Consider the following 24,988-nt stretch of genomic DNA (forward strand, 5'->3'; position numbering starts at 1 on the left):
AGCATTCTATTGGCAGTGCACTTAGGGGTAAACATTCTTCCTGGTGAACATTAAATCCGCTGAAATTTAAACCATGTGTTATAAAAGGACATGTTTATATATAGGCAAAAGAAGAGGCTGTTGCGTGCAGAGAGTCAGCACCCAAGACACGATTAGACAGACCACGTGTGACGACCCAACAGGAAGACCATCTTCTGCGTACTCTTCATCTGCGCAGCCCGGTCATGACTGTACGTCGCTGGCTGTTACAGATTTGGCAGCAAGTGTTTTTTACAGACGAAAGTCGATTCACCATGTTCCACAGTCGTGGCCGGGTGCGTGTATACCGTCGATGGGGAGAAAGACTACCGGCGAACTGCGTCCTTCTGGAGGAGGTGGTGTGATGGTTTGGGGAGGAATTTGTTGGAATCATTGTACACGATTGGTCGTAATACGTGGTATCGGAGATACAGAGATGAAATTCTTCAACCCGTGGCAACACCATTTCTTCGTCACCAACAACAGAGAACACTTCTGAAGCACGACAACGCCAGACCCCACACAGCGAGAAATGAACGCCAAGAATATCCAAGTTCTACCATGGCCAGCACTTAAACCCCATAGTGCACTTGTTGGATCACCTGAATCACCAGGTGAGAAGACGACCACGACCCCAGCGAACCGCCAAGAAGTTGTAGACGCTCTCAGGAACGAGTGGAATAGGATTTCGAATGACGTCATCGATGAGACGGCAAGTCTGGGCGTGTATTGCTGCTAGAGGTGGTCACACTCTTTACTAAGGATGTGCATGCGTGACCAGAGAATTGAAATGACTGACATGACTGGCTGTTGTTGTATCTGTTAACTGTGCCATTCCTATCCTTTAGTGCATTATGCGACACATGCACTTTATCTGTGATGAGTTTCTCATAGACTCTGTTGGTGCATTGTCCCACACTGTATTCCATGATTGACTTTTGTTGTATCTATGAACTGTGCTATTCCTACCCGTCTGTCCTAGACACGCCACGTGCTCTTCATCTGTGCCGAGCTTCTCATAGACACTGTTTTGCATTGTCCCCTATGCTGGCTTCATTAAATGTACTATAACGTCAAAACATTGTATCTTTTGCTTTGATGTTATCAATTATTAATGAGGGGGTTCACTGGAAACTTGTCCACTAGTTTATCCAACAATTCTATTTCTTTTTAAAAACAATTATTAGATGATAATTTACTTTATTAAAAAGATTCTTAATTGTTTTGACACTGAAATATTTATCCCTTCTGATAGCAAAATCAATACAGTCAAGCAAGACATGCTTGACCGTAATTCTCTAATCACAAAGGATACAAAACGGAGGATCTTCGCCTTTTAGCAAATACTTATGAGTGTATCTTGTATGACCAATACGACATCGTCGCATAATGACCTCTTCAAATCAGGACTGACAACCCAAGTAAGTATAATCCACAGTTGGCTTGATTTGGTGTAATATATTGATACCTACTTGGGTGTCCCACTTCTTTTGTATCAGATGGCGGATATAAGATCTAATAACAACTTTATAATCAGAGTATGAAATCAGAAGTGGTGTTACAGATTTGTTGAGCGCTGCCCTAGCGGTCAGATCAGCCATTGCGTTACCAGAAATTCCAACATGGCTTGGTAACCAACTGAGCACGATGTCGCATTGGCCAGTAGCAAGATCATTATACAATTCAATAATGTCTAATAAACGTGGATGCTCGGAAGAAAGATTAGTGGCCTCAATGCGCGAAAGACAGTCAGAAAAGATTATGCATTGTATATATTTTTGGTGTCTATCAATGTACTTGAGCCGTCAGTATTGCGTTTGCTCCTGCAGTAAAAATAGAGCTATTATCCGATAATCGGGAAGATATTGTTCTGGATCCAATGTCAGTGGCACAAGCTACGGCGCCACCATCTTTGCATCCATCTTTAAATAAAGATTTGTATGTATTATGTTAACTTTTTAGCTGATTAAATTCTTGTATATATTGTAATTAATTAGTCTCCTAGTCTTTTTATGCTGTCAGTGTCAGGCCAACTAGTGGCCTCATAAACTGGAAAGGAGGAGAAGAAAGCAGGCGAAAAGGTGCTATATTATCTAGTCCAACGCCAACACCAGAAAGGAGGCGGAACAAGAGAAGATTTCTTGGCGTACAAATCCTCATAGAGAGGAGAAAAACACATTTGTATGCAGGATTTGATTCGTCAGCATAGAGTTGTGTAACACATTGTAAGGCTAATTTTATACGGCGGTGGGAAAGAGATAGCTCATCGGCTTCAACATAGAGACTGTCAACAGAAGAGGTTCTGAAAGACCCAAGACAAAGTTTCAGACACTGGCGGTGGACAGAATCTAATAGTTTTAGACTGATTTTGCAAGCTCCACCATATTCGATCAAGTTTTAATCTGACGAGTGATCGATATAGATGGAGGAGGATAGCTTGATCCCTGAAACCCACTTTGAATTCACGACTTTCAACAAGTGAAGCGCCTTCAGGCATTTATTCTTCAGGTATTTAATATGCCGTAAGAACGTCAGATGAGAGTCAAAAATAAGTCCCCAGAACTTGTCCTCTTTTACAACCTTGATGGGAGTGCCATTTAAAATAGTTCTGGGTCTTTGTGTGGTATATTTTTTCTACAGAAATGAATACAATTTGTTTTGGAATTAGAAAATATAAAACCGTTTTCAAGACACCATTTGTGGATTTTACTGAGGCGTAATTGTAACTTGTGAAAAGAAAAGAAGGCCCGAGACTTGGTGAAGTGAAACGGGGACCCGGCTCTTGCGAAGAGAAAAGAAGGCCCGATACACGTTCAGCGAAAGTGTTGTAGGTAAAGGAGCTGGCGACATGCTTGAGTCTGACCAGCTGTGTATGGAATTGGTTTCTCAGTATCAAACGCTCAGTAGGTAATTAGATTTACCATTTCTACATATGTAGCAACACGGTTTTTGTAGTCAAACAAAGGCAGACAGGTTCACAAAGGCCAAGTCTTTCATACCCCCGCGTGACTGACGACTTCTTGTCCCACAGTGCTTTGTTCTGGCAATGACTGGTCGATGCCAAATGATATGGTGTACTTCTATCACACGACGTGTTGATAAGGCCTACATATATCTTCTCACTGGGCCAATAATGGCCAATATGGCACATCGATCATCAGCGGTTGTGGAGGAAAGAGAAGCGTGACTGGTACAGTTAGTTTGGAAATAGAGCAAGCTGAGGTCAAACGTTATCGTTCAATTATCCCTCCTTTAGGCCGAAACAAACTAATTGTTAGATGTTCATCTAAACAAAATATTTAAGACATGTATGTATGATACGACTGACTCACGGGTGTGTGCATGTCGATATACTGTTACGGTTAAGAATTTATCGTGACAACAATTTAAGAGATACCCTGTGAACCAGCAAAACAGAACAAAGACAAGACGTTTACGTTCAAATTCTGTATTATTATACAACGAGAGCAAGTTATACAAAGTCACAAGTCAATATAACAATGCAGATTTCAGGTACAATTCAAGACAGGCAAAATCTAAGTCAGTGGGTCACAAAATACAATATAGCAAACTCACCAAAGTCTTGGTTTGAGAGAGAATCAACTATGGCAGAATGTCAACACAGCGATCGGTGCGACAGCACATAATGTAGATCAGGTGTTGACGGGTTTTGATGATCAAGCGTGGCAGAGATGTAAATGAGTGTGAGTGTCACCCTCCTCACGGCAACCAGCCCTTATATATATTTACTAAGTCATTGCCCGAAAGTTTGGGCACAAACGAACATCGTCAACACTGTAGAATGCCCTAGAATAAATCTCCCGGAAGTAGACACATAGAAAACTAGGAGCAGATAAATTCCGGAAAACAAGCATTATAAAAGTGTTGACCAGCTATTAAAACGAAATGTGACCCATCATAGCTATTATTCAAAACACTAAATGTGGTGACCCAATAATAATCATTACGTGATTAATAACAGAAATATACAGAAAATACATACTCGTAACAATACCCTGACGGACAAAGTAAACTTTACCACAGCTTTTAATCAGTCTTAAAAACCACGGAAGAAAGATAAAGAAATATAGTGTATCTATAAAATCCAAATCCTGTGTGTTAGAATTGAGGCGAGGTAGCCAAAACCCAATTTCAATGACACTTCACATAAATAGCATATATGACCTTTCCCTGCTAAAAGGTCTCCAGCACACAGAAAATCTGTTTCCTTATGACCTCACATGGCATATATTCACCTTGGAAGACTTGGGTCGGGTCTTGTCGACTGGGTAGAGGATGGGGGGATCGCAGTGATCAATGACCTCTCTGAGGTGTTCTATGTCTGTGACACGTGTCTGGAGAGACAACACCTCGATGTTGCTGATTCATAACTTCCCAGAGGTGGTTCATGCTCTCCATAAATACCTCCACACAGTATAACAACACTATACACTCTACGAAGGACTTCCAGACGCAACATGTCGCAGTGCGTTCTCGCAGTTAACACGTTTCATGGGTTTTGAATAGACAGCCGTCCTTCCTTCTTCCAATCATGTCGCTTCGAATTCCGAGTAGGCAACTACCAGTCTTCATCAGATAGCCCGTAGGTATTCTGGACTGTTGTTCTTGGCCTGTCTGGTGCTTCCTCTGTAATGTTACCCCTGGTTAGTAACAACAACACGGTAGACATGGGTAGCTCCTATCTGCATCATACCCAGCGCTCGGTGGCGTTGTGCCAAGCGCATCACTTAAGTGACGTTGTATCACGTGTGTGTCTGGGCTATATAAATCAAATCAAGAAATGTAGGATTTATGTATAGTGCTATGTGACTTAGAAGTGGTGAGGTCGGTTAGCATCAATGAAACAACCTATTGTGCCGTTATGTGAACCTTAATTATGCGTATTTATCAGACTTATCAATTATGTAAAATAATCGATGCTTGAATCTATACGCACCACAGAGATTTTTTCAATAAAGTGACATCTCACCACACCATTCTCCTAAGTCTTCACTGAAGGCTTATCCTACATACAACAGGCCCTGGTACCTGGTTGTATACATGATACAGAAAAACAGACAACAAAACAACGCTGACGTGTCGTTCCTAGAACAACAGTCAAGACTGATGAATTCCCCGAAGACATACCTGTGTAACTGAAGAATCATTTAAATTTACATATATAGGGATGAAAGAGGATAAGATGATCTACATTGACAAAGTTCCACTGTATTAAATCTTACAAGTTGAAGCGACAAAATCCTTCTCTCATCCCTAACACATCTGCGTGTTTAGCAGAGTCGATTGTCAGATAGTGTTCTTAGAGCGGAAAGCCTATGATGCCTGATCGGGGGCACCTGCCACTACCAAATGCAATTGCTAGACAGCTCTTCACCTTTGAAGAGCATGGTTCAAGTCAATGAGGTAGATGTTTCCTAACATCATTTTTGTCAGTGATGGTCGTACTTAGAAATGTTACCCACATGTCTACTGGTTTTCACTTTGAAGAAACCTTGTTCGAAAAGGTTTGTTTTTTGGTTTTTTTTTACGCTTTTGGAAATCCTGACACGGAGGAGATGACTTGTCAGATATAAACACCGAAGGTTGGAGATGTAGGAATATTGCCGGACATGAAGTTGACTGTTGGAAATGCATCCCTCTTATCATGCAGACTGGCGGAGGGGGGGTTTGCAGTTATAACCTCTATACACATATCTCAATGTGAAACGTATGACACTGTGTCGGTGTTTTCCTGTGTTTCAAGCGCGGTTGGGTAAATCAGTACAAAATCAATCAAATCCTGAGAGTGTTTGAAAATCCAGATGGAATCAAACCCACTCGTCTCTCACCTGAAAATAAAGAAACTCCGTGATAGCGTTAATCAGGATGAAGGTGTGTTGAAGAAAGATTTACCACAATTTGATCGAGCTACCATAAAGTAGTCTGAGCAATGTCGTTCTTCCCACGCCGTTTGCTGTCAACACAATAGACCTGCGCCTGGCACCAAGGGTGTTCACCGATGTCGTTATCCACTCGCCATGCTGCTTCCGCCGCCACTGACGTATTCTTGGCTACTCCACAGCGTTAGGCAAACACAGCACTGGCAATATATTCATCTGTCATGAGGCATCCATTGTTCCTTCGATGTGTGCAACTGTTTTGAGATATTGATGGAAAATCATGATACCTTCAGGAATAATTTCAAGGTTTTTTTTGGTAAGTATGCTAATACGATTCTGTGTATTAAATATAGATCCCGATATCAGATTATGCAAGTCCATAATTTGTATTTAATCGGTTAATTTATTTCGGAAGAAAAAAATATTTTTATACAGTCCTTTAAACAAAACAAAGGCAGACAGTCGATATTTGCATGTGTAATTATCTTGACAACAAAGACAAGGTTGGAGATCAAGACCAAGTAATCATTTTTGTCATTCATAGTCAACATTATCTTTGAAGAATTGCGCAAAATACATGGCCACATGTTTAAGTATTGTTCGATGATGGTATTTTACTGGACACCCCACCACAGTATAGTACATACCAAGCCACTGACAGTGAAAGTCCGAACTGACACACTAGTTGTGTTAGGCCCCTGATGGGCTCCCGTGTTGCTGGCCAGACGTAACATTACAGAGGAAACACCAGACAGGCCAACAGCAGCAAACCAGGATGTCAGGTCACCCATTAGTGTATATCCGTATACTCATCGTTAACTGGTTTTTAGCGACCCCTGATGGGCTCCCGTGTTGCTGGCCAGACGTAACATTACAGAGGAAACATCAGACAGGCCAACAACAGCAAACCAGGGTGTCAGGTCACCCATTAGTGTATATCCGTATACTCATCGTTAACTGGTTTTTAGCGACCCCTGATGGGCTCCCGTGTTGCTGGACAGACGTAACATTACAGAGGAAACATCAGACAGGCCAACAACAGCAAACCAGGGTGTCAGGTCACCCATTAGTGTATATCCGTATACTCATCGTTAACTGGTTTTTAGCGACCCCTGATGGGCTCCCGTGTTGCTGGACAGACGTAACATTACAGAGGAAACATCAGACAGGCCAACAACAGCAAACCAGGGTGTCAGGTCACCCATTAGTGTATATCCGTATACTCATCGTTAACTGGTTTTTAGCGACACAGTCCAAACGCCACGTCATAACTGTCTTTGTTTCATTATGGAATATGTGTCTGGAACATGTGTCTGGAACATGTGTCTGGAATATGTGGCAGTTGTCTGGCTGGCCTTCATTGTCAATGAATTTGTTGCAGATTTTCCTCTCGCCGGTCGCGGTTTGGGGTGAGTGTTTCAACAGTATATGCTCATAGTATCAACACTGTTTTATCGATTGATTTACCTTTGCCAGTATATATCTATACTGTGATAAGACTGTTTCACATGTGCACGGTGCGGTGTTGTGACCACTAGGGAAAGGAGTCCTAATAATGCCCTAAATTGTAGCCAGACATTATGTTTCTATACCACACAGGTATTTCTTAATTTGCATGTATATACATCCCGCTATTAGGATTGACGTTATTATTTTACAGTTTTACTGACAACATTCCCCTTTTATATTTGGCACATCAGTTTGTTGCTCACTAATGTTGAATATAGAGTAGTTGAGGGTATGCCTAATTTTAATCCTGTCACGAGGCTTAAATCATATCATGATGTCGTTAGCGTTACTGGGTTTCTTACTCATAAGCACTGGGTGTAATACTTTTGTCGGGAGTTGAATGGGGATTCTGTGGTGACTTAAACAGTCCGGTCGTTACATGACCTTTTGCAGAATTTTGGTATGTTTCGAGAGTTTCTTGCACCAAGAGAACGTCAGAAACAATGGCTGCTATGGTCTGTTTCAAAATCGTATCGGTGAAAAGGCAAACATGTAAACAATTGAATGCAACAAATAGTCTTCATGAAAGTTAGAGGTTTGTCCATACCAAATCGTCACTATAATGTCAGACATTGGCAAGAAGAAAAGGAAAAGTTGTTTAACAACCGATCACGTAAATGTTTGCATGACTGTTGTAAGTAGGGGGTATTCAGTGTCTATAGAATAGCCCAGCACTCGCATATGACGTGTTTAGCCAACCCATTATTGTCTTTTCTGTAATAAATGTCTGCCAAAAGACAGTCGCCATTAGTGCCTACAATCTGTTTTTGTATATAGTTGTTTAGCGGAATATACAATGGGAGTAAAATATTCTCAAAGCAGTACTAGTAAGTCTTTAGAGGTGCTTTTCAGCTAATTACAAATGCAGCTAGTAACATATGCAGAATGATCTCAGCCCATCATTACACTATGGTGCATGATGAAATTCACGGATAATTTGCCAACCCTTGCAAATCACGTTTATGATTACTGCAAGTAGGAAACGGAAAAAGGGAAGGCCATTTCTGCACTTTCACAACACCGGGAACGAGCAGGGGCGTTTCTTAGACCTTTCTGAACGTAAAATGAAGTACTTATTACAGCAGTTCAACAAACCCAGTCCGCACGGGACCAAACCTTACTGAAGTCAAGAGATAGGACAGTTTTCAAGAATAACGTGCAAGAAGCACTTTAAGTTTTGTTTTCTCCCAAACACAAGTTCATATCTTTGTGGTTGTTGAAGAAATACATAGGCAGTGAGCATTCTTTAATTGTGACCAACCACTGCATCTGTAAACGTTTTCACCGTTTTTGGCACCTACCTTAGAAAATAGCATGCGACAACAGGCATGTGTTTCCAGGAAGCGGAAGCTGGTGGTAAAGGTTGGGTGGACCCAGGTATTCCGTGCAAAATCCTAAGACAGCCGAGATTACCATTACGGAATGCACGGTCAACTGGAGCACAGACAAACTGTAGCGCAAATGGGGTTGCACCGCATAGAGAATTTGACGTACAACGTACTTTCCTCATGTCAAAAAAAAATATCGCCACCATCAAATTGCATTTCCTCACTTGTCTGAAATATTTTATTCAACATTTTAAGCGCTACTCGTGGTATTCAGATATTTTCAGAGTAATTGTTCAACATCGGGTAGGAAATGTGAGAGCACAACCCAGTGAATAAATGGTTGTGATATTTTATTTTGACATGAAAAATATTTTTCGAACCGAAGCGAGGAAAGCGAGGAATGTACGTTGCCAACCTCTGCTCGCTTCCCTCGCATATAAGAAGACTGGTCATTTTCTCTATGCTGCGCAACCCCATTTGCTCTACAGTTTGCCTGTGACTGGAGAAACAGCTACTTCCCGTTCTACCTTGATTGCTATTGGTCAAAGCTGCATATTGCAATGCGCAAGTCCGAAACAGATGGATACCAGCATCAACTTCATAAAAGGACAATTTGATATATTGACTGTTATTTCACTTCCCTCAAACAGTACCTAACTTGTGTTGTACTGCATTGTGAAGGCCAACAAAACAAGGTGGCCGGGCTAAGTGACAGTGATACTGACAATGTTCCGCGATGACCTGTTGTTCTAGTACATACTCTCTTCTTACACCGGCCATTAAAAGCACCAACATTTACATGATTTACGTCAGATGGTGTCATCACCATGTGTGTCTGTTTTGGGTTATGTCGTGACACGGACGTCAGATAATGTCATCACCATGTGTGTCTGTGCAGGGTTATGTCGTGACACGGACGTCAGATAATGTCATCACCATGTGTGTCTGTGCAGGGTTATGTCGTGACACGGATGTCAGATAATGTCATCAGTATGTGTGTCTGTGCAGGGTTATGTCGTGACACGGACGTCAGATAATGTCATCACCATGTGTGTCTGTTTTGGGTTATGTCGTGACACGGACGTCAGATAATGTCATCACCATGTGTGTCTGTGCAGGGTTATGCCATGACACGGATGTCAGATGGTGTCATCACCATGTGTGTCTGTGTTGGGTTATGTCGTGACACGGATGTCAGATGATGTCATTGCCATATGTGTCTGTGCAGGGTTATGTCGTGACACAGACGTCAGATGATGTCATCAGCATGTGTGTCTGTGCAGAATGATGTCGTGACAAGGATGTCAGATGATATCATCAGCGTGTGTGTCTGTGCAGGATTATGTCGTGACACAGACGTCAGATGATGTCATCACCATGTGTGTCTGTCCAGGGTTATGCCATGACACGGATGTCAGATGGTGTCATCACCATGTGTGTCTGTCCAGGGTTATGTCGTGACACGGATGTCAGATGATGTCATTGACATATGTGTCTGTGCAGGGTTATGTCGTGACAAAGACGTCAGATGATGTTATCAGCATGTGTGTCTGTGCAGGGTTATGCCATGCCACGGATGTCAGATGGTGGTCATCACCATGTGTGTCTGTGTTGGGTTATGTCGTGACACGGATGTCAGATGATGTCATTGCCATATGTGTCTGTGCAGGGTTATGTCGTGACACAGACGTCAGATGATGTCATCAGCATGTGTGTCTGTGCAGGGTTATGCCATGCCACGGATGTCAGATGGTGTCATCACCATATGTGTCTGTTGGGTTATGTCGTGACACGGATGTCAGATGATGTCATCACCATGTGTGTCTGTGTTGGGTTATGTCGTGACACGGATGTCAGATGATGTCATCACCATGTGTGTCTGTGCAGAATTATGTCGTGACAAGGATGTCAGATGATGTCATCAGCGTGTGTGTCTGTGCAGGATTATGTCGTGACACAGACGTCAGATGATGTCATCAGCATGTGTGTCCGTGCAGGGTTATGCCATGACACGGATGTCAGATGGTGTCATCACCATGTGTGTCTGTGTTGGGTTATGTCGTGACACGGATGTCAGATGATGTCATTGACATATGTGTCTGTGCAGGGTTATGTCGTGACACAGACGTCAGATGATGTTATCAGCATGTGTGTCTGTGCAGGGTTATGCCATGCCACGGATGTCAGATGGTGTCATCACCATGTGTGTCTGTGTTGGGTTATGTCGTGACACGGATGTCAGATGATGTCGTTGCCATATGTGTCTGTGCAGGGTTATGTCGTGACACAGACGTCAGATGATGTCATCACCATGTGTGTCTGTGCAGAATTATGTCGTGACAAGGATGTCAGATGATATCATCAGCGTGTGTGTCTGTGCAGGATTATGTCGTGACACAGACGTCAGATGATGTCATCACCATGTGTGTCTGTGCAGGGTTATGTCGTGACACAGATGTCACATAATGTAATCACTATGTGTGTCTGTGCATGGTTATGCCGTGACACAGATGTCAGATAATGTAATCACTATGTGTGTCTGTGCAGGGTTATGTCGTGACATGGAGGTCAGATGATGTCATCACCATGTGTGTCTGTGCAGGGTTATGTCGTGACACGGACGTCAGATGCTACCCGAGCGTGGTGGATCAAGGCTGGTACGCTGAGTGGTGCGATGGTACTCACTCCTTCGTCATCAACGGATGTCCGTACATGTGCGCTTTATGCAGTGAGTCTTTACCTTGGCATACCAACTGACTGAAAGTAAAACATAAACAAGATGATCACGACATTAATACCCACTTACACGTGAAGGTGAATTTACAGGCAGATAAAGGTATTTCAAGTATGACCTTTCTCCTCTGTCTACGGAAAAAACATGTACGGATTCTTTACATGAAATTGGAGGTGACTGATATTCAATACTCATTCTTTCATCTTTATGACAAATGCAAATACCTATGAATAAATGTTACATACCAATCTCTGCCTCGAACAGTCTCATGCATACCCAGGACGAAATGTGAACTGCGTATAACAGAACGCTCTTGGCGAGAATGGAAACAGTTTGTAAAAACCTTACCTGGTGTCCTTTCCAGAGCACGAGATGTATACGGAGGCTAATCTCCATTTCACCTTCGATGAGATCACGGCTGGAACAGTAAGTAAATGCGACCCGCCATGACTTATTAGATTATAAAAAATCTCTTTCTCGTGTCCAATTTCAGCATTTCATCAAAGTCTGCATTTCATTCGGCTTAACCGGAGTAGTACCCCGGATATCAGGGGAGTAGTGATGCCGACAGATCCTTCGTGCAGTTCGTGTATCATCATCGGGTGTTGAAAAAGGGTGTTCATGGTCAATAAAAATAGTACAGTTGTCTCGGACAATATTATAATGACTGGCGACAGAATGTGTTCGATAAAGGCATGTGACAGTGAAACCTACGTAAACTAAGGAGATGATGACAGTGTGGAGTTGAAGTGATGACGGTAGTGTATACTAGTATAGTATTACCGGGTGACAGTAAAACCAAGGGCAGATAACTCTCAGCTCTTAAACGTATCATGAAGTAAATTGTAGTCACTGCAGAATACAGTATTTATAGACACCAGTGAATACAGACATTTTAGACGGTATATTTTATTAACGGAAGCACATTTGGTGACATACAGCCTATTATTGTCACAGTCGTCCAAGTTGAAACAAACACGTGACAGTCTGGACCTTAAAGCACTCGCTAAGATGACCGTAACTCCCATACTTCATCATGGACTAACCGTAGTCCACGCACAGTACAGCTCGGGTACAGAGGTATACAGAGTGACCGACCTTCAGCAGGTATCAGGTCGCTAGTCCATGCTACGTGGATGTAAATACCGATGAACGTGACACACTTACATTGAAATGACCTGTATATTTAGGAATTCAGAAAACATTTGGCCAAAGCGCCGTATACAAGAATATGACTCCACTTTGTACCAACACTTTGAACCCGGGCCTCGAACCCGGCCCCTTCAAGCGCTCACATTTTGCCATCCCAACCTTTATTGACATTAAGCAACTTGTTGATACGCTATCCAGTGCATTGTCCCAGTCTGATATGCAGTGTGTATGTGTGAATGTATTTAGTTTTCAGAGAGTCAAACTAAAGGTCTTCGGCATACAGAGGTGGTCAGTCAGCATGTAACCGTGGACCCAAGTGGACGGTCTGGCGGGATGTTATCCATCAACTCGTCTGAATGCTTGGATATTGGTTCATTTACCGGTGATAAACAACTCTACTTGCTTGTTAACTCGCTATACTTCGGAGGGTCACACGTCAAATGATCGTGATCCATGAGTAAATACGAACCATTATGAAAATAGCTAGAAACACGTATGGGCAGTTTCAGGTACAGTGAAGTAGTTTATGGCCGTTGTGAGCATGCTTGGGTAGCAGTGTTAAAATATATACAGCCCACACAGTATTCGCCCGGATAGTTAGGGTTTCCATCTTAAGCGGGTGTCCGTAGTATCCAGGTTTCAGTATGTACATCCCACGTGCACCATCTATGAATTATGGAACAATTTGGGTATTTTTCAGGTACGTGTGTAAGCGACCCAGGTCTCTGCTCGTCAGGGGTCACATACGGATTCTTCTTTAAATTAATGCACACGCCAGCAACTGACGTAACGATCATTACTTCCGGTGAGTAATTATCGCATCGAGCTTCGCAATCATGTCGCTTGAGTTATTTTATGTCTACTTTTATATTATGATGAATTCTCACCTTAAATGAGAGAGAGAGAGAGAGAGAGAGAGAGAGAGAGAGAGAGATGATATGAGACGAGATGTTAACTACGGTTGCCGTCGGTCGTTGTACTGAGAGTGGGACAGGGAGTTTATGGGTGAATATCTGCTTTGTACAATGAACATGGGAGAAGACCGGCCATATGTCAACGATGGTATCATTGTAACAGAGGCTGCATTATGTAACAGAGGCTTGATAAACTCATTGACGTTTTTATTCGTACGTGTGGATGTTCTAAACAGTCATATGTACTTCTTACTTGTTTAATCGGCATTCAAGAAGTTGGTGAGTCAAAAATGAAACATACAATTTGGTTGTATTCACATTTACCTTCAAAACGATGTAAGAATTTACATCGAAACGTCGCTTAACGCAATAAACATAAAGGTGTAATCCATAAAGCTGTATGTTTTATATGTACTTCTTGTCTATGGTGCCCTGAGTCTTTTTCACTGGAACACTTTTGTTGTCTGCAGGAGCCCACAAGGCGTCGAGGGGGGTGTACTTTGGCTATAACGCTACAAGCGGGATGTTTGAGATGGTGCTGAAGACATCTGGTGAAGTATATAGCGCACAGATTCCTGAACAAGTCGTGAACCCAAACCGGACATTGCTAGTTCACCTCGCCTTCACCTGGCGTCCATCTACAGGTAAGTACACACATGGAGACCCCCACCCCCCAACCCTCCCCCAACCCACACCCTCCCTTCCTGAAGTCCTTTTAGCGCTAGGTAGACACACGAAGGCACACCTGCCTGAAGTCTCAGGTAAACAGGCACTCACCTAGCCTCCCACCTAGCTTCCCAGGTAAGCAAACACACGAAGACCCTCACCTGGACCTCGCCCTACCTCGCCCTACAGTTAGGTTGCACAAGAAGTTTGAAGCCAAGCACATATCTTTCAACTCAATCTAGAATTTCGTCTTTAATTTCTGCTACAAACAGAATTCTTCAGAAGAATTACTGCAAATAATGATTATCATGTCTTGCTGCGCTGGTATATATTAGGAAACGCCTGCAGTTTGATCCTCGTAGTTTCATTATTTTATCAAATATTGAACAATCGTGTTGTCCAGGGTCCCGTTTCACAAAGCTCTTGTAAGATTAAGATCTCATAACGTTTCTCGTAGTATTGGTACGTCCTATGTTACAGCGTTGTGGGCACGAATGCTACGACAAAAATTACGAGATTTTATGCTTACGAGATCTTTGTGAAACGGGGCCCTGGACGTGATACACTTAAGACTCCCTACACCACCATAGCATCAATTGGCCATTATTCCAGGGCTGAAGGTGTATGTTGATGGCGGCCTCGTGAAGTCGGCGTCGGGAGTGCCCCAGTCGACGATAAGCGATTCGTACAGCAGGCTTAGAGTTGGCTGCCAGGAGTTAAGGTACAGATTGGACACAGTTGCAGCTGAGTTGCTTATTGTCCAATAAGATTTTATTTGATTTTGAAGTATGCATGTATGCATCTAAAAGAAGTCTGTCATGACAGCCATGTCCTCCTTCGTAACTTATCAAGTTAACTCCTTTCCAACAGCACAGATACCCGGGATTAAGTCCACACGTGGTAAGGTGTGTTATCTGGACCTTCATCTGGGATGTCCTCCTCTTAAAACTAATCATTTGTACAGTGTAATTTGTTCTTTTAAACAATCTAAGATACAATGAATTCGCGAAAAAAAAAGCATGCATAAACTTCCGTAAAATTACATTTAGTAGATTTAGAATTGACTGTAGTTCTTCAACAGTTACTGTGTCGGACCAGACTTATTTGCCGACTTTGGTCGAAAATATCAAATGGGTAAACGACTTATTCATATTGAGGGAAGAAGTCCTATAGCACTGTCACATGACATTAGCGTTATCTCGCAGTCACCTTGTTGAGTGAGGGTAACAATGGATATCACGGTTGTGTAGAACTAAATGACATAGCGACTTATGCAGCCTTGACTTGCAGTGACGTGTGGGGCGAGTATCTCAAGATGGATGAGCTGGCACTGTGGACAAGGGAGCTGACAGCGCTGGAGATCCACCTGATCAGCCATCCAGGTACCCCTGCACCTCTATCTCACGACATCATGAACGTATTGAGAAGCAAAATTATTTGGTTTCAATTAACCATTCTTCATGTTTTCACTGTTGTTTTGCCTGTTAAGCAAAAATACAATCTGCCTCCAGTCGTCCGATAATCGAGAGAAAGTTGTCTCTAGTGTCGACGGTGTATAGTTAGTGTCTATGCTTCTGTAGTTTAAGCATCTTATTTTTAAGTAATTTTCTTTAACAATAGTTACATACACAAGCTAAAATTGTGCTAGGTATAAAAATGCACCCTACATTCAATTTCCATTTTCAGAAGTGATTAGAAAGAATTGTCCAGGTGATATATTTATCCTCAGTCTAACTGTGCGTAGTTTCAGGTGTGGACACGAGTGCCAGACGTACAACGTCGGCCACAACAGTGACTGCAAATGTATGTACCGGCATTTCGTCATGTTCCGATAACGTCATTCACTATGTACCCATGCTCTTGTTGCCGCCATTCTTTTACATACAGACAAAACGATGAGAAGTTAAAACACTAACCAAAATGTTCTATACATAGGTTTCCCGAATATTAACTAAAATGTATAATAGGTATAATCATTTACCCTTAGGTCTTATTACATCGTGTACCGGGATTCCTTTCGTAAACTACATAAGTTCGAGTGAGTAGCTTTACACCCACGTAATGTACTAGTGTTTTAGGTCACTTCACTATATTTGAATACACGATGATATCTTTGACAAACAATGGATACAACTCAATATCATCTGTACAATACTGAAACATAGCTTTCGCTAATTTATTTCGAAAGAAAAGTAATAAAAACAGATTTAGTATACAGCCTTGGCGAACACTGATCTTACAATCCAATGATGATGACACAAAACCATTATTACACCTACGAGAAAGTCTTCGACATTAGCTTAATGGTATTTAGTGCACATTGTGTCAAACACTTGCCAAACATTCCAGTTTTCACAGGAAATTATTTTCATACCTAGCTTTTCAGTTTTGAGTCACAACCTTTCTATCATCCATAGGGTCTACTAGTTACATGATCAGTCACTTTTCCAAAATTTATAACTTGAAATAAACCGCATCTTTTTACCCCGACGTATAGCATCACGTGACCACCCCTATCGTGAACACCTCCGACACGTTGTCAGAGTTCATGGTGTTCAGCGCCAGCGTCAAGGAAACTCTAAACTGCAGCAGCGTTAGGGATGTCACCAGCATCCTCGACAGTCTGTCGACAACACCACTCATAAGCACCCTCTCCAAGGACGACACCGCACATCTGATCTCGGTAACACCAAACAACATTTTACATGAATGATTGTCTCCTAATAAAAGTCTTTTATGAACATTCCTAAAATAATGATTTCCTTGTATATGTGTGTGCATCAAAGTCATCTTTGGAATGCTCTTCCACATGTGCAGGATTCTGTGTTATATATTCAGGCGAATCTGGTCGCCCAGTCAAAGTGTTGTACTCTAGACTTTTGTAACACGCAGATGTTTTGGTCTGGTCAAACAAGGTTCCATTATATTTGTACTAAAAGGCATGTGTCTGTTGCAGAGTGTCAGTGACATTGTTGATACCCTTCTACGGCCCGACAACCACGACGCCTGGGAACAGTTCTCAGAAGATGTATGTTAGAAACTGTATGTGAGAAAGTGTGTGAGATACTTTATGGTGACAAACTCTAACGTCATGTAACTTTTCACTTCATACCGAGGTAGAACACACCCTTCGAGGGAGAACGGAGACGAAGAAATAAAATTTGAGCAGTCCTCTAAAATACAGATCTCTGATATATCCTGATATATCCTGGTATATCCTGGTCTATCCTGGTATATCCTTGTATACGTACCTTGACAACTGAGACATGATGTTATGCTGTTAACATTGTTTTTAAAACTATTTTCAATGCTAGGGTATGTATTCATGTTTTAATCAGCTGAAAGTGGATTGTGCATTTCATCCGTCTACCTTTCTTATGAGTGGTATGAAAGTACTCAGTAAAATGCTATTGTTATACAGAACAAGCACAGCAGGCACCCGACATATGTCTACGTTATGTTTTGCTATGACAGGTTCTTCTTGGGGTATTTTTGGAACCAGCGGGAATACAATATTTGTGTTTTACTGACATTAAGCGGAAGTTTTTGTATGAAGGATCCGGAGGTACTGCCATCTCTGGTGCAGTCTGTGGACAATGTGCTGGGGAGGATCACCGACCACCTCATGGACGGGAACACTGACATCAACATCCAGCATCGGAGGGATAACTTCGGTAAGGTGGTGTCCCTCCACAGTACATGGTGGTGCTGCATAGAACACAGATAGCTGAACCATGTGAGAATGAATTACGACAATACTTGGAAATGTTTTAGTACATGGTTGGGTTCACATCAAATCCCAGATTCGCTTCAGTGGCGATAATTTCTTTAACACCGTACACGTATTCCAGATTCTTCCTATTCAGTGAACTGGAAAACCAAAACTGTAGATAGTGGGTAAACGACAACACCCTGCTTACCCTTTTGGCAAACACGTGTAATCTCGGATCTTCACTGATCCACACATACACTATTTAGTATTGTACGGCTGCCTCAGTTGCCTTCTTCATCAACACCAGCCGTGGTGACGTCATTGCAACGCTCAGTCAAATATTCCAAGTCATACCATCACAAGTCTTCATTTGTGGGCGGTCATACAGCATGCCTTTCAAGCATGTTGTTATGACAGCCTGTGAAAAAACGGCAGAAAAAGTCAAGATACTTTGCTCTCATTCCGGAAATGATAAATGGTAATGAAGTTTATATCTAATATTTAAAGTGAATTTCATATAATGATATATGATGTTATATTTTATTGGTCAAAATATCCGAGTTAACTGATATGGGTTATGCTAATTCCGGGTAGTAACACAAGAATGATTGACGACCGAGAAGAAAATTACAGTAAAGAGTAGTCGAATCTTTCAAAGTGAGAATCAGCTAAATTCCACAGGCAAACATAGTGAGTGTTAACATCGATCATCAACTAAGCAGTGCCCCCGTCATGTTGCCGTGACAATCCTCCACCCTACAGGGCCGACAGTAAATGCATCTGTACAATGTACCCAATAGAAGGCAAGGAACGTGGTTTTGAGAATATAATAGAAGCGGCAGTAAAATCATTTGTTTCTTATGGCCTGGCGAGGTGAGTATGAAGTGTACGCTATTGAAATGCCAATAAAACCATCGTGTTACATTCAGAGGTGACGGTTAAGTCCGCCCTGCAGCCGGTGGAGCGCCTGACGTTCATGTCCGAGGCTTCTATGGTGCTGTCCACCCATGCGGACAGAAACGTCGCCCTCGTCAGTAACGTCTTCAGAGGCATCGGCGAGATCTTCCCCATCAACTACAATGCTACATGGCCGGAAGATGCCCCAGGGTAAATAATTCTCAGATGTGTATTGATGTTTCGGACATTGGACATGTTGAAATAGGAAACACCATCGTCTTTAATAAGTTGTAAGTTTGACCAACATATTTCTCCGTAATCAAGATTGTGCTTGAGGAATATGGAGCAAGTTTTACGAGCTTGCATGAGAATAGGTGGCACTACACTTGTTGCTATTCCTATCCCACTGATACAAGTCGTTAAAACACAAGCTCGCAAGCTTGGTTGTCGAGCATACTTCATCATAAATGATAGCTGTAAATGTACAAGTTACAAGTACCCGAATTACGATGCAAGTGTCTTAAGAAGTCGGGTTAAAACGAATCACGGATGATACTGTAAATGAGTTCGGCCGAAATGTCGTAATGTACTTGCAGTTTCAGTTTCCTTCTTCCTTAGCACTGATATCTAACTGCATATTATGTATATGTTTCACGCAAAAGTTCAGTAATCATTCAAATGCTTTCATTTCAGTGCCGAAATAAAAATTAGCAACCATATTGTGGGCGTGTCCTTGTATCCTAGCAACACAACAGACCAGAAACAGATCAATTTGACTTTCACCTTGTCACAACCAGAAAATGTCACTGTCACCCCAAAGTGTGTTTTCTTGGATTTTGGAGACAGGTTGGGTGGTGTCCTGTTTACGAAAACAGCATTGTCTTACCACACGTTTGTTTCATTGTATGTGCATGATATGGGCGTAATATGATTGAAGTACAAACTAATGACGTCACAGTGGATCACTAGCCCACTTATCTTACGAACGATGCCATAATGTTTCTTTAACTGGTATGACGCACACAATAATAGTCATTTGATAAATTCTATAACCACCTCTCCAGGGGCCAGGATGATTCCAGATGGTCAGATATTGGGTGCAACACAATTGTCACGGACACTGGAGTTATCTGCTCTTGCAATCATCTGACGAACTTCGCCATATTGATGCGTGTTGCTGATGTTGAGGTATGTACGAGTATATGAGGTAGTCGAGCTGTGCATGACGTAGTCTTGGGTTTAACTTCATTTCGCTTCACTCAACACTTTATGAAAGCCACGAGCAAAGGCGTCACAGATTAACTCTGGTCACAGCAAAAATGTTCGGTGTTCGATAACTTGTAGTCCCTAGTGTAGGTATATACAGACTGGTAGCAGTCCGTCTTTCAGAAACACATAAAATAATGCCGAAACAATCCCAGAAGACCTTTCTGCTAAACGTCGTGTTCTTTCATTTCAGGGTTTCATTTTTTGTAAATGGCCACGTGGGAATGTTCACATTTTAATACATTCTATAATTTCGACTTTATCACAGCATGTATTAATGAATCACATTCAAATACTCATGGCGTTCGCCAAGGTGGTCTTCAACAACCAGTGCCCACCTCAAACCCCCCTCCCAAACAATTACTACATCGTGGGACTATGTCTGTCTTCTGTGCACCATATTGTATGTCATCATGTTTCAGTTATCCTCCGTCGATGAGCAGGCTCTGGAGGTGATCACGTTCGTGGGGTGCACGCTGTCACTTCTGGGAGCGATACTCACCGTCCTCACATTCCTGTTTCTCAAGTACGTACGCCGACCTGGGGGTGGCAGTGTTGCCAGGTTTTGTGGCAGTGTAGGCAAACTTTGTGGCAGTGAAGACGGACTTAATGACAATGTAGGCAGCCTGTGTGGCAATGCTGGCAGACTTGGTGACTTATGTAGGCACCCTTTGTGGCAATGCTGATAGACTTTGTGGCTTATGTAGGCAACCTTTGTGGCAATGTAGCTCGACTTTTTGACTTATGTAGGCAACCTTTGCGGCAATGTAGGCAACCTATCGGAGTAAGGAATCTGATCTCCAACACGCATAAAAGTACTAGAACCTATACTTTACTGAGAAAGTGTAATCCTAAATACACATATGTAACGCCGTGATACATCTTTGACTATGCGGCGCTGAACACTGACCGCCCTACACTGCAGGATCTACACAGACAGGGTTCTCATCCATCTGAATCTGGCAGTGTCCATCATTGGCGCCCAGATCCTACTGCTGCTGGAGGAGGCGGTCGCCCGGCGAACGGTGAGTTGATGAAATGCATCGGTGAGGAGAACTACTGCCTTTAACAAAACCAGTAATCACAGCGGGGGCTTACTCTAGAAAGTAACTGTATCACCTTCAACAAAACTAGCACCACACCATCAGCTAACACTAGGCAGTGACTGTATCACCTTCAACAAAAACTAGCACCACAGCATCAGCTAACACTAGACAGTGACTGTATCACCTTCAACAAAACTAGCACCACAGCGGCATGCCGATCAGACCTTCCTCAGATTACTACTGAATCCTGAGGCTGAATCCCACAGGCTGCAGATAGGATCAGGGAGCCCTCCTTGCCGCTAGTATACAGGCAGTCGTCAATACTGAGGACTGCGGCCTAAAACAACAGTCATTCTCTCAGTGCCCTTTGAGGATCAACCATGTTAACCAGCTGTTTCTGTCTGCAGTCTGCGTGTGTGGGAGTAACGGTTCTACTGTACTACTTCAATATGGCGGTGTTCAGCTGGATGTTGGTGGAGGGAGTGCAGCTCTTCATGCAGATTGTCGTCGTCTTCACCGCCGCCAGTAGGATGAAGATGTTCTACGCTATTGGATGGGGTGTGGTTATCTCATTTGTACGCATTCGTGTTTCGAAAATTACCGAACCGGGCGAAATTTCGTTGTACTTTTTGTCGTTGTTTTTGTAAAATATTCAAATATGGGTACAAGTCAATTTCTATTGCGGTCTGCCGTGATATTGGTGGAATATTGCCAACAGCAGCGTCCACCCTACTGAGTATGTGCTGTCAAACGATCTCTTGTCCACATCCGGCTCTGACAGCGAATCAATAATGCTACTTCTCCTCTAAATTTGTTTGGCGATTTTAATACACTTGTCGGTTGTTATATCCTAATATATGTATTTATATCACGAGTGTAGCAGTTCTTCTCCTGGATAAGATACGAAAAGGGTTATCCCACTGTTAATAAATTTCCATACTTTACCTGTAATGTCAGACGGTTAAGACATCCTTTCAGGACGAACAAAGAAAAAATACCGAATGGTAATCCTGAAGGTTCGATCGTGGCAGACTCAGAAGCATTAGAATGGAATACTATCGGTCCTCATTTTTGTGTTCTCGCGCTCTCACACTATTCTAGGAAATAGGTCAAATATACCATAGAGAAAAGATGCAAGATTGCGAGAATATGAGAAAGAAGCTGGAATATTTCTAGAAGTAGTCTGGGGTTCTGCAATCAATGTCTAATCCTCAAAACGTCCATACATGCAAGTCACAAAGAAGCATGTTATTTCATTCCAAGGGTTGCCCTTCCTGGTGGCCGGTGTGGTTCTCCCGATATTCCACGAGAATCTCGGACAGCTTGGCGTGTGAGTAAATCGCTGTTGTATTTAGAAGGTGTACGACATATTATTTTATTGAAATATAAATTCTTATAAAGTCAAAGATCACATTTAACGTGTAAGTTATTACATAATTCCTCAGAGACAAGGATTTGTTGTTTTTGTCAAATTTTCCGCGTGTTACCATACGAACGCACTGAAATATTAGACCACAGCCACCCGGATTTTTCTTGTTATGTATCCAGCACAAAGCTTTCCTGTGCACCTCATTCTGCTCGTGTAAAATGCAACGGGCTTTTCGTCAGTTAGGTAGGAAGGCGTGGTTGTAGAGCTACCCTCGACCTGAGAATGACCTATAACAATGATCACCACTAAACAAACTGTTATATGTATGTCTATTTTATTACATCACATTTCCTCTTTTGAACGATGAAGTCTAACACAGCTCTTTGTATGCAACCATACATTCAACTATCCCCGAATATCGTGTTCATGATTTCGGTTTTGTTAAGAACAGCTATTTTGAGAGCGTGACGTTGTTTTTCGTGAACTGGACATTCAGTGGGATACCTGAACAGTGAAAGTATTCACTCACACGAGAGTTACCTGGACAATGAATGTATTCACTTACACGAGAGTTACCTGGACAATGAAAGTATTCACTTACACGAGAGTTACCTGAACATTGAAAGTAGTCACTCACACGAGAGTTACTTGAACAATGAAAGTATTCACTCACACGAGAGTTACCTGAACAATGAAAGTATTCACTGTGACCAGGTGCTGGTTGTCTCCCCTGGATAATTCCATCTGGGCCTTCGCTGTGCCTGCGGTGCTTGTTGTGTGTGTAAGTATATGTGGGTGTTCATATCAAAATCGACATCGAAACCTGAAACAAAACCTTTAATTATGTTGATAGTTAATAAACTGTACATTTTCTTTGTCATGGAGGGGCGACCTCACAATCAACGATCGTGAGTAATATTGCAGCAACATATCCACAGTCTAATGGCGACTTAAGGTTGAGTTCAAGAATGTGCTATTCAAAGCTTCTTAAAATCACACTCACTCACTTACTGATGTCTTATTGCTGCAGACCAACCTTGTTATCCTGATGTCGGTGATGCGAGTCATCCTGAATCTCAGTGCCGCCATGGACGAGAACAAGATCCGCAGTATCAAGTACGTGGAGAGATGTTATAAGTTAAACTTATGGTTCAAACACACTCACACGCACATACACACACACGCACACATGTTGGCGTTGAATAACATTGGCATGTGATCCACCACCACATATTACTCACTCCTTGTGGCCCAACGGTAGAAGCATTTATGAACACGTGCTCCGAACCTCGGAACACTGAACACGCTAGAGTCATGCACCTGTTTCAAAATTAGCAGTCCTCCACCAATGCAGGTATCATCTTTTTCCAGGACAGCGGTCAAAGCCTCGTTTCTGCTTTTGCCTTTGCTGGGGTGCACGTGGCTGTTCGGAGTGTTCACCTTCTCCGGCAAGACGGTGGTGTTTCAGTATCTGTTCGCTGCCACAAACTCCCTGCAGGGCCTACTGTTGTTTATCTGTCATTGCATCATCAACAGCGAGGTGAGTAAAGGTCGTATTGTCAGTCGGTTTTATGCGTCACTTTTTACCCAGGTAAGTACCATGCCTTTCCATGACTTGCCCTCACCACAAGGGAAACTATTTCAGCCATCTAATGGCACGGAACACTCGACATAGGAGACAAACCGGGAATTGGTGTGATTAGCTGAAGCTTTAACCTCTGGGCTATCTCACCAAGTTAAGGTCATATGGAGACGACATGACGTATCCATGTCCTGCGCTCGACCCTGGGACGGTAGACTTATTCCAGACATTTCACGGTGTGATGGCCTTTATGTCTGACCCCTAACCCTTGTGATGTAGGGGTTAGTCTGAACCCGATCTTTGCAGCCAAGCTCAATGAATATTGTGTCCCCTTTAAACACAGTGTCAGTCACTCTCGATCCGATCCCTCTTCATGCAGTGCTTGAGTTTAGATGCAGTTTAGGTATTCACACCGCGACTGGATGTGCATAGGATGTGGGGTGGATGTGGGGGTGTGGGGTGGTGGTGCTGGGGTGCTCAACTCCACTCCCCTGCCCTTTTATCAAGATATCTTGTTATATGGCACACACTTTTTAAAAAGCTGTATCCGCCCCTGACGTGTAATACAGTGTGAATCCCTGTGGTGGTTAAAGGGTATTTTTCATTTTCTTCCCGTCCTCATGTTCAGGTCAGAGATGTATTCCTACGCCGGAAATCGTCCTGGGACCTTTCACGCCAGTTGAAGACACACAGCAAAGTAGAGCCGATACCCGACATTAGACCGTCTTCATTCAAAGCCAGGCCAGCAATTAAAGCAACACAATCTGGAGACAGAGTCATCACCCCACCAACAGGATCATCAGTCGTTGGGTCAAACCCAGAAAGTGATACGTGCAAAAATGGGTGGAGAAAAAGTAGTTCAGAGCCAATAAGCGTTGAATCAGTCAGTAAATAA

At 42.6% G+C, this 24,988-nt stretch overlaps 1 protein-coding gene across 1 annotated transcript; it reads left to right on the top strand.

Moving 5' to 3' along the window:
• The first annotated feature begins 550 nt into the window (after positions 1 to 550).
• LOC137288020 (adhesion G-protein coupled receptor D1-like) lies at positions 551 to 24,988 on the top strand. The gene is made up of 25 exons (XM_067820379.1): positions 551 to 632; positions 6,145 to 6,224; positions 7,300 to 7,327; positions 11,358 to 11,483; positions 11,854 to 11,915; positions 12,888 to 13,023; positions 13,342 to 13,446; positions 14,026 to 14,199; positions 14,834 to 14,942; positions 15,512 to 15,603; positions 15,966 to 16,024; positions 16,719 to 16,904; positions 17,178 to 17,249; positions 17,778 to 17,895; positions 18,863 to 19,040; positions 19,524 to 19,676; positions 19,895 to 20,018; positions 20,519 to 20,622; positions 21,022 to 21,121; positions 21,550 to 21,700; positions 22,406 to 22,472; positions 23,226 to 23,292; positions 23,542 to 23,627; positions 23,883 to 24,051; positions 24,722 to 24,988. The coding sequence occupies exons 1-25, from the start codon at positions 551 to 553 to the stop codon at positions 24,986 to 24,988; spliced, it is 2,895 nt and encodes a 964-aa protein (XP_067676480.1).

This window comes from Haliotis asinina, chromosome 6 (assembly GCF_037392515.1).
Source record: "Haliotis asinina isolate JCU_RB_2024 chromosome 6, JCU_Hal_asi_v2, whole genome shotgun sequence".
Lineage (NCBI taxonomy): Eukaryota > Metazoa > Mollusca > Gastropoda > Lepetellida > Haliotidae > Haliotis > Haliotis asinina.

What these genes read in the sequence shown, in the direction of transcription:
- LOC137288020 (XM_067820379.1), top strand. Translation starts at nt 551, where the DNA reads ATGAACGCCAAGAATATCCAAGTTCTACCATGGCCAGCACTTAAACCC. An exon ending in GTTCTACGCTATTGGATGGG is followed by an intron (nt 21,701 to 22,405) that starts GTGTGGTTATCT and finishes TTTCATTCCAAG; the next exon opens with GGTTGCCCTTCCTGGTGGCC. An exon ending in CTGCGGTGCTTGTTGTGTGT is followed by an intron (nt 23,293 to 23,541) that starts GTAAGTATATGT and finishes TTATTGCTGCAG; the next exon opens with ACCAACCTTGTTATCCTGAT.